The 15,257-nt window shown below is 37.0% G+C and overlaps 2 protein-coding genes across 2 annotated transcripts in view; one reads left to right on the top strand and one right to left on the bottom strand.

The window, feature by feature from the left end:
* The first annotated feature begins 29 nt into the window (after nucleotides 1–29).
* Nucleotides 30–2,900, top strand: TTC30B (tetratricopeptide repeat domain 30B). The gene has a single exon (XM_006921235.3). It carries the CDS (start codon nucleotides 290–292, stop codon nucleotides 2,285–2,287), a length of 1,998 nt encoding a protein of 665 aa, XP_006921297.1. The 5' UTR covers nucleotides 30–289; the 3' UTR covers nucleotides 2,288–2,900.
* A 5,473-nt stretch (nucleotides 2,901–8,373) lies between these two features.
* The window catches only part of AGPS (alkylglycerone phosphate synthase), a 117,858-nt gene continuing 110,974 nt past the window's right edge, over nucleotides 8,374–15,257 (bottom strand). Inside the window, exon 20 of the mRNA XM_006921234.3 lies at nucleotides 8,374–13,977. Within this exon, the coding sequence (XP_006921296.2) occupies nucleotides 13,856–13,977 (122 nt within the window). The 3' untranslated portion in view covers nucleotides 8,374–13,855. The remainder of the gene's footprint in view (nucleotides 13,978–15,257) is intronic.

The raw sequence follows: 15,257 nt of genomic DNA, 5'->3' as shown, positions 1-15,257 counted from the left end.
GCGGCGGCGCGGTTGAACCGGTGCATGCAGGGAAGTGGAGTTTCCTCTCTGAACTACTTGGAGGAGTTTCCTCTCGACAGATAAGCGTAACGCCACTCACACTCTTGGACTCGTCAGGGGCGAGACCAGATATGGAGACCCTCACATTAGTGACTTCTTCCCAATCCTAGTCTGGTTCTTCTACTGCAGAGTAACGTTGGGAACGAGCAAAAAATAATTTCTTTATGGTCTTCCGTTTCCGGTTAGCTTGTTGCCTTGGTAACTAAAACGCACAACCGCCGTAGCGGTTATGGCGGGGCTGGGCAGTACGCAGATCCCCGACGGGGAGTTCACCGCGGTCGTGTACCGGCTCATCCGGGATAACCGCTACGCCGAGGCGGCGCAGCTGCTGGGCGGAGAGCTCCAGCGGAGCCCGAGGAGCCGCGCAGGCCTGTCGCTGCTGGGCTACTGCTACTACCGCCTACAGGAGTTCTCGCTGGCCGCCGAGTGCTATGAGCAGCTAAGCCAGCTGCACCCGGAACTGGAGCAGTACCGCCTGTACCAGGCCCAGGCCCTATACAAGGCCTGCCTTTATCCAGAGGCCACCCGGGTCGCCTTCCTGCTCTTGGACAACCCCGCCTACCACAGCCGGGTCCTCCGTCTACAAGCCGCTATCAAGTACAGCGAGGGCGATCTGCCTGGGGCCAGGAGCCTGGTGGAGCAGCTACTGAGTGGGGAAGGGGGAGAAGACTGTGGGGGCGAGAACGAGCCCGATGGCCAGGTCAACCTGGGTTGTTTACTCTACAAGGAGGGTCAGTATGAAGCTGCATGTTCCAAGTTCTTTGCAGCCCTTCAGGCCTCGGGCTACCAGCCTGACCTTTCCTACAACCTGGCCTTGGCCTATTACAGCAGTCGGAGATATGCCCCGGCGCTGAAGCATATCGCCGACATTGTTGAGCGTGGCATCCGCCAGCACCCGGAGCTAGGTGTGGGCATGACCACTGAGGGCATTGATGTTCGCAGTGTTGGCAACACGTTAGTGCTTCACCAGACTGCTCTGGTGGAAGCCTTCAACCTGAAGGCGGCCATAGAATACCAACTGAGAAACTACGAGGTGGCCCAGGAAACCCTCACTGACATGCCACCCAGGGCAGAGGAAGAGTTAGACCCCGTGACCCTGCACAACCAGGCACTGATAAACATGGATGCCAGACCTACAGAAGGGTTTGAAAAGCTACAGTTTTTGCTCCAACAGAACCCCTTTCCCCCAGAGACCTTTGGCAACCTGTTGCTGCTCTACTGTAAATATGAGTACTTTGGCCTGGCAGCAGATGTCCTGGCAGAGAATGCTCATCTGACTTATAAATTCCTCACACCCTATCTCTATGACTTCTTGGATGCCATGATCACTTGCCAGACAGCTCCTGAAGAGGCGTTCATTAAACTTGATGGGCTAGCAGGGATGCTGACTGAGCAGCTCCGGAAACTCACCATAGAAGTGCAGGAAGCAAGACACAATAGAGATGATGAAGCTGTAAAAAGGGCAGTGAATGACTATGATGACATCTTGGAGAAGTATATTCCCGTGTTGATGGCCCAGGCAAAAATCTACTGGAACCTTGAAAATTATCCAATGGTGGAAAAGATCTTCCGCAAATCTGTGGAATTCTGCAATGACCATGATGTGTGGAAACTGAATGTGGCTCATGTCCTGTTCATGCAGGAAAACAAATACAAAGAAGCCATTGGTTTTTATGAGCCCATAGTCAAGAAGCATTATGACAACATCCTGAATGTCAGTGCTATTGTATTGGCTAACCTATGTGTTTCATACATTATGACAAGTCAGAATGAAGAAGCTGAGGAATTGATGAGGAAGATTGAGAAGGAGGAAGAACAGCTCTCCTATGATGATCCAGATAAGAAAATCTACCATCTCTGCATTGTGAATTTGGTGATTGGGACGCTTTACTGTGCCAAAGGAAATTATGACTTTGGGATTTCTCGAGTTATCAAAAGCTTGGAACCTTATCATAAAAAACTGGGAACTGATACCTGGTATTATGCCAAAAGATGTTTCCTGTCCTTATTAGAAAACATGTCAAAACACACAATCATGCTTCGTGATACTGTTGTTGAAGAATGTGTCCAGTTTCTAGAACACTGTGAACTTTATGGCAGGAATGTACCTGCCGTTATTGAACAACCCTTGGAAGAAGAAAGAATGCATACTGGAAAGAATACAGTCACCTACGAATCCAGACAGTTAAAAGCTTTGATTTATGAGATTATAGGATGGAATATGTAGTCATGTCTTATATTAGCTTTTATCATAATGTCTTTATATATGGATTTTATATTGTTTTATCTATATTTAGCTATTGGCATCTTTGTTACATGTTGAACTTTGTACACTTTAAAATTATAATAAAAATACCTTTTAAAAAAATCTTTACTAAGTGAAATATAAGAATTTGACACCTAGATTAATGAAAAACTGAATGGGGACAATATTAGAATTTGGAGTGCCTATGTTCCCTCTTCTTTGTAATCATTTGTGCTTTGTTGTATTTTGAGAGTCCTCTGAACAAGGATTACAGTACCCAGGGACTTTTAGCACTATCGAGCCTAGAACTCAGTGATTAATGTATAGAATTTCTAGGCTTTAAACAATAATTTTCAGGGTTGCATGTTCTATTCTCACAATTTACCCTCATAATTATATTAATTTGTAATGCATTCATTTTACGTAGAGTTATGGATGTTTTGTTACAGGGTTTTTCAGTATAGGTGTAATGCTTTAACCAAAATTACTTAGGTTATGTTTTCATTTTTTGTTCAAGATTCAGTGGGAAATCTTGTGCTCTTAACAGAATTATGGTGCTATGTTGTAGAGACAATAAACAATTGTACAAAAAATTTATGTTTTTTTGTTTCATTTGTTAATAATTTGAATACATGAACAAGATAGATATACTGTTACTTTTCTAATTCTGGTCTCACTTATCTCTATCAGTAACTAATAGTAGAGGTACCCTGAGAACTCAGTTCTTAATTCTACTTTTGTGTTTGCAACTTAGGATATGTTAATGCTGGAGTTGTTTGCATATTGTAGCCTCTCACATAAGGAAAAATCTACACTATTCCCATTACCCCACCAAACTTCTGCCTACGTCACAGATGAAAAAGTTAATTCTCAAACCTTATCTGGTAGATTCATAACACTAGTTTCATGCACACAACCCTCCCAATGAGAATCCCACTCATTCTGCTTAGGTGTTTGCTGTACCACATAAGATCTTTATAATTTGTTTCCCCACTCCTATTCTCTCCATAAATTTGTCAACCCCAACCTGACCGGGCTTAGAAAAAACAAAAGTATTAGGTTGAATTATATGAAACCATTGATTTTGAAAGTTTTTGACCTATAGAACTAGCAATTTCTTGTAGTTCGAATAGTTTTCTACTGAAAGTTAGTGAACCCCTGCAATAACGATATGATTTTTTTTCCTTCAAGAAGAAATCACTTAGTCACATAGGTATCCAGATGAAGTATGCTCAGCATAAATCCTCTTTAACATGACCTCCTGAGTGCTCAAATTCTATTAGACCTATCAGAAATTTTCACCTAGTGTGAAGTCCAATGGTCTTGAATTTATAGCATTTTAATTTGAAGCCGATATCATTTACTATTGATATTTGGCCCCATATTCGGAGGACAATCAGTGTTTAATGACCTCTTCAGTACATCCCATTGCACAATTATGTCTCTGGGAAGTGTTCTTTGTTTAACAACTTTTGTACTAAAAGTGTTGCTGCCTCCTTGCACAGTAGTTCTGTGCCCCTCTCAATATTCACAGCCCCTTAAGAGTTGGAAAGTAAACGAACCGAAATCTTATTTTCAACAGCCATGTTAAACTTCTGATATTTTCTGCACATTTCCTCTAAAGTTTTTTCTTAAAAAAAAAATAAAAAAGGCATAAAAGTGTAACATTAACCATCCAAAAGTAAATGTTTTCCAGATTCTCTTTTGCAAATAGCCCAGCCTTTATTCAGCCACACTCTATTTACCCAGGTGCTCTGTGTTTTTGTTTTGCATGGATGTGTAATTTAGCTTTTCAGAACATAAAAAGCTTTTCAGAACAGTTTTTAACCCCTTGCCGCTGGGCAGTTGGGATTTCCTGGTGAGTAATGCATCAGGAAGTCCTGACTGCTCCTTCCACTGAGTAAAGGAATAAAGGTCAATCATGGCATTTGTCCCCTTCCTTACTCTGGCTCTCCAGAGAGGCACCCACCGGGATTGATAGATTGCTGTCTTAGTGACAGCAAAGACTCAAGAACCACACCGTCAGAGCACTGGAGGAGACTGGGAAGGGTGAGAGCATTCCTAACTCCATAGGCACTTATTGTCCTTTATGCTTAGGATATGCTTCTTTTAAACTCTCCTTCAAAGTACTCAGCTCTGCTTATTGATGCTAACAGGCAAATGACTTTACAATGAGTCCATATTTTGCCATTTGAATGAAAGCTTTCATTCCTAAAGCTCTGATGAAAAGCTTTGTTCTATGCTCCTAGGACATTATGTACTCAGTGCTAAAAGCACTTTTCACAAGAAAGATTTCCCTATACTTCTAGAGCTTTTATTCCTTTAAAATTTCTTCATAATATCTGCATAGCATATTTTAAATGGATCAAATATTAAATCCAGCATTTCATAATATTAGTCATTAGTCAACACCTTGTTTCCACGTGTTCAGAATATAAGCAAGTGTTTTTACATAAGTAGTTATTTTCATTTTCTCAGACACAAACAAGAACTTGATCTTTCTGTGCAAAACAACCAAGCAGACTCCTTTGATCAATGACATGACACACCTGCCAAAGGACTCATATTCTTCATGACAACCCCTTTTGAATTTAGTCTCAGCTGTGGCACAAATGTTCACACTAATGTCATTTGTGAAGGTCAGGTGTACAGTGGCTAACCCTGACCCATTCATGAGAAGCAGACAACCGGGAATTGGAAAAACTGTATGGGGATAGAGGTGGGTCATTGGGCAATGAGACAGCTGTCATCATAGGAGATGACCCTCCCTCCAAAGGGCTGATGGCTTCTCAGAGTTCAGAGGAGCCCCTCAGATGGAATCCATAAAGAATTATCAGTGATATGTTTGGTCCAAGGTTAGAACAGTTTGTTTCTAGGAGGCTAAGGGCTAGATGCCCAAATGAATAAGCTTACTAAGAAATGTGAGATAAATGGGTAAATGGCTTGGAGGGGAAGCTTTAAGGGAGTAACTTTCTGATTCCTCTGCCTTATACTTTGCTTGGGCCCATTTCCACAGAGGGTTAGCGGTGCTGGAAGTCTGTCTAGGTAAGCAGGGTGTGGCTTTCTAAACTACCCAATTTTAAAAGGATAACATCACCAAAGAAAGTTTTTCCATTTCAGGTGACCATCATCATTTTCTAATATATATATTTTTTGTCTTAGGTTCCTTAATCTGTCTTTTTCTTAATTACTACGGTTATCTGGAAATGTCTGGGAGGTTGGGATATCTTGAGGGTATTCTCTGCCACACTGATTAGCTTCCTAGCAATAGTGTGACTTGCAGCTCACTAACCACCATTCACTAACTGCTTCTTAGCCCTTGTTGAGCTACCACTGTACTTAAAATAGCATTTTTTTTTTTCGTATTTACTTATTGGGCTCTACCCTTACTATTAGTTGAACAACACATTTTGTGATGAGCCAGTAACTCTGGATTCTTGGTTGTCCAACCACATAATTACCATGACTGTAACAACCAGATCTTAAATTTATACTTTTATTTTAGCTATAAAATATATGCAACTTTTTAGAGTCCCCTAATGTAGCTCAAATCCTTCAGCAGCAACCTTAATTCTTAAGTTAGCAGTTTCAAGAAACTGTAACTTTCCAAAGAATCTAGATTGGCTTTACGTTATATTAAACCATCTTTTTAATCTTAAACAGTCCTTTCAATTTCCAGTCTCTCTATAGAAAGATGTATAACTTATAGTAGGTTATTCCTACATTTTTAAGTGCAGCTCAAAAGGATACAATATTAAAGTTATAAAAATGCAAATTTATTAAGTCTATCAAATTCAACATTTCCTTTTATGAGTTTCATATTAAACCTATAAATGTATCAATGGATTAAACATTTACAGAGAAAGACAGCAATTGAGACAAAAGGCTTCCTGGTATTTCTGTGGCATGTAGTCATAAAAACTGCAGCTTCCACTCCGTAGTTAGGAGATTCAATTTCCTTACTTGTATCCTTCTCTAGAGGGCAGTGACTAATAATCTAAAAAGCAGAAATTCTGTATACATCAGACCAACTACAGAGCATAAGCAGCCTAGAGCAGTGAAGCAGCCACCACAGAGGCACTGGATTTAGTCAGATCTGGCTCCATATCTCAGCAATGCCACCACCCAGGTCCCAACAGGGAGTTTTACTCAACCTTGCTAAACCTCAGTTGTTACCTGTAAAAAGGGGATGATACACTCATTTTACAGTTATTGTGAAAACGATCATCACTTCTTGTCTAGGGTTAAGTGCCCAGCAAAGTGTCTGGCTAATAAAGGGTGAATGTAAATCATTAATGCAATGATCAATTCTAGGGTAATGTTCAGCAAAAATACATACACTCAATCAGAATTACTGAGACCAAGTTAGAAGGGACCTCAGAGATTTTCATGTGACAAAAGGTTAGGTTCAAATAGGTAAAGTGACTTTAGTTGGTAGGAAAGTGGAGCACACACAAAATTTCCAGAATATAACTCTTTCCGGTGTTCTGACTTTAGAACTCCATCTTCTCTTATTTTATAGCTTAACTGACAAATTTCAGTCATTTTAAAAAAAGTATTTTCTCAGCTCTAATGTGGGCACAGATGAGGTACAAAGGATGTGATGAACTATGCAAGAACAGATTTCAGAGACTGTCCATCAGCCAATACTAGGCCCCACCAACAGATCACATTGGCAAATGTGGCAGAAGATGGGCTTATAAGTATACTGAAAAGAGAAATGCCGAGGTGAACACAGGCAAAAGGAAATATGATGGCAGTGAGACCTCATTTGTTTTTCTGAGAGTAGCAAAGGAAATCTGGCATCTGACAATGTTAAACTAAGTAAACATAATTGCATGTTTAATGTTTGTCTGGCATAAATGTTGATTCATTGGAAAAGGGCCTATTGTGGGCAAAATGTAAAAATATGGGGCAGACAACAGCATGTCAAGTGGAAGTGTAGCTGTCTGAACTCTGATTTTTCATGGATGTGTTATCAGGCAAGCTCTTGTGTACTACTCACATCTGCCTTTACTTATATGAGAATCCAGGCAGATAGTACATGTCTCAGTTCTACTGATGACCGTAAGCTGGATGGGACAAAAAATGTTCTGGATAAGAGTAAAGATTCTAATACTTTCAAAAGCTGGAATTATATCCAGTAAGGCATAAATTTTAGTGAGGATAAGTATAAGTAATGAGGCTTTAAAAAACCGGCCTCCAGGGAGATGTGGACAAAATGGTACATGCAGAAAAAGTAAGACTTGTTAAATTCAAGTTCAATGTAAAGTGACAGTGCAACGTCTACCAAAAGTGCATTTAGTAGTGAGTAGAACAAGGAAATCATTAGTACTGCTCTGGAATATTCAGGCTGACACCTGAACTTTAAGAAAGAGATTAGGTTGGTGAAGGATCTAGAACTCACAGGAGCAAAAGCTGACAGGTGAAGATCTGAGGGAACATGAGCTGTCTTTAAATACCTGAAGAGCTGCCCTCCAGTAGAGCAACCAGACAAGTCTTCATGACTACAGAAGACCGAAGTTACATTAATAGATAGAAAAGGGAGACACAAGCACAAACCTAATACTTGAAAATTTCAGAACTTGAAAAAGGTCCTGGAAAGACAATCAATTCCTATCTGGTCACAAAAAAATGTTCAAGACTGGTTATCTGTTTATGACATGGGGGCTGGGGGAGGTTAGTTAGTAGCAATCTTATGTTTGGGAAAAGAATAAGATGATTTCTAAGGTTCATTCAGTCTGAGCTTATACAAGCCAGCTGGAAAATTGCCTTAACTGAATAATGAGTTAAAATCTTAGTGTGGCAAGTGATTATTGAAATGTATCAAGTAAAACTGAGTTCAACAGGTCTGACTCTGTCATTCCAGAGCCTAGAGAGCTACAACCTTCCCTCCAGTGTGGGAGCCATAGGCAGGGACAAAATTAGAACCTATGCATATGTCTTTCACTACTAGAGAGGCTATTCATGGGTAGAGACCGTATCCTATTCATTCTCTGAGTTAGCATGATGCTGTCAACAAAGGTTAAATGGAATCAACACGAAATAAGCAAAAATTCCTGTAACAATGGTTTTGGTATTGTTTTATTTTTTCCCCAGCACATCATAAAAACCACACATCGGCATTTGCTTATAGAACAGTATAGTCTAGGAAAAGCAATAACAGGAGAATCCAAACATACACTGAAAGCACAATATATAGACAACGTGTTGAGCCCTTTTGGAAAACAGTATGGCTCAGTCTGAATTGACAAAGCTATCCTGGAATCTCTCAGGAATTTTCCTTCCTACTACATATCCACTTTTCTACTATAAATGTAAAGAGAAGAATTGTTTGTATGCATTAGTTACAGCAGTATAATGGCTTACATACAAGTGCCTACCCACATGTAGTTCTCAAAAGATTACTACAGTACTGGCAGGAATATGCACTGCCTTGGAGGAAGACTCGGGATATTATTCAAGTCAAGTTGTATCAGAGCCAAAAAATTTCACAGGCTTAGCAAAAAAGGACAAAAATTAAGAAATATAACCTACACATATTTCTCATAAGATTTATCATTGTCCAGGAACAGAAATATTCATTATTCTGAAGGCACCATCACACAAAAAGGACTAACACACCACATAAGGAATAGAAACCCCCCACACAGGCTCTGCTCCTCAGGGAGCTGTGTGAGCAAACATCCAAAAGCACATAGTGGGTGTCTCAAGGAATTAGGATGACACACCCACTGATCCACACCTTAGGGCTACTAAGATGGAACAGTAGGAATGAAAAAGTATGAAAGTACACATAAATCCCACTGGCTGAATAGACAGATGTATATGGGAGTAGAAGTTAAATATGTTAGAACTGGTGATCCAAACCAACACTGTAGAAAGGATTTCCAGTGTTTCTACATACAGCTACTTAATTCCTGACATGTTGTTGAAGAGGAATAGCCTTGAACTGTCGAACTAAACAAACTGTCTGTAAAGACTATATCCTCTCCTACTCATTTTAAATAATGGCTATTTCATGAAAAAAAAAAAAAAAATCCCAACAAGGCACTGTGATCTTTTGGGGATATTCTTTAAGTAGCTCAAAAGATAATTATTCATAGAAACTGTATATCACCAGTACAAGGATTTCATGTCTTTTCAGATATGTGAACAAGATTTCTTTAAGGGTTAAACAACATGTTTTATAGGATTCTCATGTTGTTCATAAAAAACACTGCCAACAATAAGATGCCTTAAAAACAAATATATGCTGCTTAGAAATCCACACTAAAACATTTTTTTTCCTTCTCTCAGATTTGAAAGTTGTCTTTAAAAAATGTTCTTAATGATACTTAATGTATTCTTTTTTTTCTTTGTGGGAAAAAAAAAAGTAGAAAATAATCTCCTATGAGAACCAAAAAAGGAGACTGTCATGGTCACAGAACTAAAGTTACTTAATTCTGCGATGGTTCTTTGGCATGAGTGACTATGATATATATCAGTGGTCCTTATGCACGTTTGTTAAGGATTTGTTGTGGTTAGAAGACCACAAGAGAGCTCTTTCTTTGAGGACCTTCCAAGGTTCAAATGGGACTGCTTTAGGTTCACAGGAGACCAAACACCTCCTATGGATATAATCTTGATTTAAAAAATAATTCGAGTGATAAAACCCAGTTAATAATATACTCAGCTATAAATCCAAAGAGATTTAGTTATATTTAGGTTATACTTGATTATGCTTCAATAATAAAATTATAAAAGTTTTGTTTGCAAATCAGTGAAAATATGAAGATGAAAAACTAAAATTGAAAGAGAAACTCATATGCAAACAGAAAAACGAACAGCTTCATATTCCCCTTGAAGAAAAAAAACTCTTAGACTCAGGTCCATTTTATTAATAATATAAGTTTCTATAACCTGCTGACTTTACAAGTAGTTATACAGATAAATTTTACACTGAAGACACTGTTTGAGACACTGTTTGGCTTAAGGAGCAGAAAGCTGAGTAGCTTACATCCTTCATATCAGACACATTTCCATAGTAAAAAAAAATCTTTTATACTTTCTGGATTTTAGCATCAAAATATGTTGTTTCCCTTTTAGGAAACTGAAATTAATAAGAATTAAATGAATATATTGACATGTGGCTCATCTGGGAACAGAAAGCCTTGAGCAAAGCCAAGTCTCCACAACTTATAAAGCCAAAAGCAGTTCTGGATTTTCAATCCTAAACTGGCATTTGTTATCTTCAGCTTTTCTCTCACTATAGGCTAAACTCTAATTAAAATCAAAGTTGCTAAACAGTAAGTGGTAAACAAAAAGCTATTAAAGCTGTCTTTAACTCTTGTATTAGTGTTTCTTAAAATGTAGATATGCTTTCCACAGCATTCTATTTTGGCTGCCTCAAGCACCAGCACATGCAGTTTGTGAATCAATCAATCCATAATAAATAACCATTTGTAGTCTATATTTATATAGAATGGATGCTCAACAAACCAAGCCCAGAGGTCATATGCTTCAGCTTGGGATTTTAGGGCTTCTCTGATCACTATAGTTAAGAAGCCGTAGTTGTAAAAGAATATAACAAAGGAAAATCTCTGGAGCTAAGATTCAGGAAGACATTTTCAAAACTGCAAGCTAGAAGTTAGTAGTTACTAAGAGAATATTCTGAAAAAGAGGTTTCCTTGTGACCATCTGTATCTGGTACAGTACACACACACTGATGGAAGCTCATCCTTTACTGCACTTTAGTTTTCCAAAAAACATCAACACAACTATGCATACTAGAAGGCTTCCAGCATCGCAAATAACTTTTAAGTAACAGTACTATAATATGTAAGCATTTAGGAAGAAAACTCTCAACTTCTCAGAAGAGGAAAGAATTTAATCCTCTTTGTAGTAAAATAATGGGTACAGTAAACATGTGGCTTTTACAATTTTTACTAAAAAAGCTGAAGTTACTCAGCATAAGACTAAATTCATTTATGCACTGTAAATTGCACCAAACATTAAGGCAACAGTTACTCTAAGGGTCTATAAAGCCTGTTTATACTGAGTTTTTAGTAATCAATGCCATTTCTCACTAGCAGCAAGTTCCCATTCTCACTAAAACCCCAACCCAAATGTGGTATCAAATAAAATATTAGAAATATGACTACTTTAAGAAAGACGAGTCAGTGTTATGCAGTACTGAAAACCAAATAGGCTACCACATTTTAAAATTTTAAATAAACGTATTTGAAATTGTTAAGAAGTCTCACATAAACAATGTTCTCCAAGCTTTTACTTTTATGAGGCCATTTTCAGCTATTTCAGAAATACGAGGCAAGGTTAAGTGCTTCTGTGCATATTCAAGAACTCAGCTCACAGACACTAAGAATATGCCTAGGTACCTCTCAGAAGCAGGTGGTGAAAGCGGGGGAAAGGCTTTCAGAGCGAAATAGCACTGATGAGTGTTCATGTGTTTAAAATGATCCCTGTAGAAATGATTCTAAATACGAAATGTATTCATCACTATAAAATCAAGATTGGGGAGTCCTGCATACGTGGGAGAAGAAAAATAAAGACACAAAACACTAATTTCCACAAGGTTCATGTAGAAGAGTGAACACAACAATTTCAGGTGTTACATTTATAGTTTCCTAATATCAAATATTAATTTCGGAAGCTGTTGAAATCTGAACTCCCTGGGAAAGAATGTTATAACAATCACATGCAAAAAAATAAATCTGCTTATGAATCTGTAAGTTTTATTTTTTAAAAATTACTCAGAAACATGTATACACTCCAGTGAGGTGTTAGTACCATATTAAATTTTACATTTTGATCACCAATTAGAGAAATTATCTTCATGGATAGATACATTTTATGAAGCTGAGATTTTTATAATTCTAGAGGCAAGTGTAATTTCTTCATCAGGCATCCAATTATGTCAAATATCAAAGGCTTTAAGCAAAGGTCTGCTAGAAATTTTATAATTAAAAATGAAACACCAATGAATAAATCAATACTTAGTTTTTGTTGTTAAACATACTTAATTTTGATTTGCTTACAGATTTAAGTTTATTAGTTTGAGGCCAATTTTATTAGTTAAAATTATCATTTTGAAGTTTTAAAAATATCATTTTGTCGATTTAAAATTTTTACTTTTCTGGTTAAGGCTACTTCAGATACGAAACATATCAAACTGCCCAAAAATACTTTGGAGCTGTTGCTACATAGATAGTGTGTCCTTTTACAGGATCATCTGCATTTTGACTTACATTATTTGAACAAATATTAATTTTAAAAAATTATCAAAAGTTAGGCATTACATTAGGAAAAGAATCCATCTCAAATGTGAATCATGAACCTTGACAGACAGTGATTCAAAGTAATTGTTTCACTTATTTTAATATCCAGGTTTCAATGTAAAAATGTTTGCTAAATGTAATTAATATTCTCCCTACAATTTAAGAAATATGATATCTCAAACTTCTGATTATGCTACGTGTAGTAATACATTACAGTTTTTTAAAATTTAGGTTAAACCAGTAATTCAAAAAAGGCATTAAACCATTATTAAAAACTAAATTGAAACTTTACTTTTATATAAAAATTTATCATATTGTTTGGGTTAATTTAAAAAAAAATTATCATTGAAACTGTTCTTTTAGCCAAACAATTCTTTGAACTGGAGACATTAAGTGTAAGGAGCCTTCCTTCTTCTCTCCTGTTGCAGCTTCTTCTGCCGCTCAGCAACAAGAATGGGAAAGCAGAAACATTAGAATTGTGTGTGTGAATAAAGGCATTCATTTCCTGGTAAACCTGTTCTTCCCATACAATGAGTGATAAGTCAGCTTTTCTTATAAAACATAGTATGGCAACAATAGGTTATCTCGGTGATACAAATACAACTCATACTTGAATAGAAACTGAAACATGGAGAACAAAAATGTGTCCCGTAACAGAATAATTTGTATACTGATGATTTGAGGTTTTTTTTATAACTGTGTATTAATTTCAAAAGAAAAGGTAGGCCAAGCACCTTACATGACTGAAAGCATCCTAAATAACAGGCTGCCTACACTGTTTCATGAGTAATCCTCTTAACAGCCTACTCACACTAGAATGCAATCTTAAAAAAACATACATGTCTATCACTCTTCAGTGAAATCCTCCTCTAGATATCTGCTTCCCAGAAACATTCTTTTAAAAAGAGACTTGATAAGCAATAGATGACACCAAAATCTGCCTTTGTTCCCAAGAGGAAGTATCAATACAAAACAGCTGGCAGCATCTTCCTCTGAAATAACAACTGGCAGCCTTGTGCAGCCTGACTAAAATTTGAAATGACAACCAGTTGGCTGTAAACCGATATACCTACAATGAGAGAGATTTAGGAATACCATCTGTTAACTGATAAATGTATAAACAAAACAAACTACAGAATGAAACAAACATGTTAAATCAACTAACAAATATAGCCAAAATACAGTCATGATATAAATGATTACTGATATAACAAAGTCGAAGACTTTTTTTTTTTTTAAAAAGTAACATTTCTTCATAACAATAGTAATGTATTTATAAAAGGTTTCTGTTTCCAAAGATGTTATTGGGGTCCACATATTCCTTGACAGATTTCAGCATCCCAAAGCCGACATCAGAGATACTTTCCTTTAGCCATTGCTTCCGTAACTTGCCCACTGGAAAAACAAAATCAAAAGTGCTTCAGTATACACTGTGATGCTGGGAACCAATCAATCTTGTGACCATGAATGAACAAACACTGTGTGATAAATGCTTTTATTCAAAAATGAGAAATGTTTTGCTTTATTTGATTTATTGAGCCCACCAGACTATCAAGCTCATTAAGTCCAATGTATTCCCAGGGGAAGCCTATGCTCCACAGTGACTCCTTTTTCTGTAAACTATGAAATGGAGATGAAGAAAAGCTTGGACTCAGATTATGGCCCATTTTACAAATAACAAAATGAGAAAAACGTGCATTTCAAAAGACCTCACCTCCTGTCTCAGCTACCAAAACAGTCAAAGTTTCAGAGAAAATAAAGTTAACTTGAGAAAAATATCATATCCATGTTAATTTGTTGGGTATACTATAGCAATAATGACAGGATACATATCCATAAAATATTTCAAAGAGAACAAAAGTTTTAAAAAATTTAGACAACCTGAACCTTGGGTTTAAGAAAACAATCTGGTTATGAAGTTTACCATTTGCATTTTCTTTTCATATTACTTTTAAATAAATTTGCATGTTTTCAAATAATGGTTACTCTATTTCCTATTTTTCCCCCTAGAATTAGAGATTCTTTTAGGCAGTAAATAAATCAAATATCTAATCCATCTTAAACTTAATCTTCTACTTTTATACACTGCATGTTCCCTTTCTTTGTTCTAGGTCTTGCTATTTTTTTTCTGAGAATAATGAAGTAATATAATGGCTAACAGCATAAATTATACCTTAAAAAGCACTCAATGAAAAACAAAACCTTTTCTAAGTAGAACTTTTATAAGAAATGATGTGTACTTAATCCTTAAAAGAATCCTGCAAAGTTGACTTGCTTTGGCATTAATAAACAAAGCGGTATGCTGACTTATCTGTGGTGAAATGGATAAATCTTTTAATTTACAGATAGAATTATTTGTGGTTAGTACTTTTCAAACATATTATTGTAATAATTGAATTCAAATGGTCATTTTCCACAAATGTTCATTAATGATCCAAAGTCATCAACAGTGATTTAATCGGCCAACCAAAATGGGAAACCTTCTTTCATTAAAGTATTCAGCCTGTCATTCTAAAACGCACTCCCATTTATCAGGCTGCAGTGATACACCATAGCAATTGCCTTTTGGAAACCTGAAATACCATTTCAAGCTCAATTCAAAACATCTTTTGTATCCAGTTCTGCAGGAAACCATCAAATTGTCATTAAAATAATAAATAGTATGATATCTTCAG

Source organism: Pteropus alecto, unplaced genomic scaffold, assembly GCF_000325575.1.
Source record: "Pteropus alecto unplaced genomic scaffold, ASM32557v1 scaffold3, whole genome shotgun sequence".
Classification (NCBI taxonomy): Eukaryota; Metazoa; Chordata; class Mammalia; order Chiroptera; family Pteropodidae; genus Pteropus; species Pteropus alecto.
This window is presented reverse-complemented; position numbering and strand designations above follow the sequence as displayed.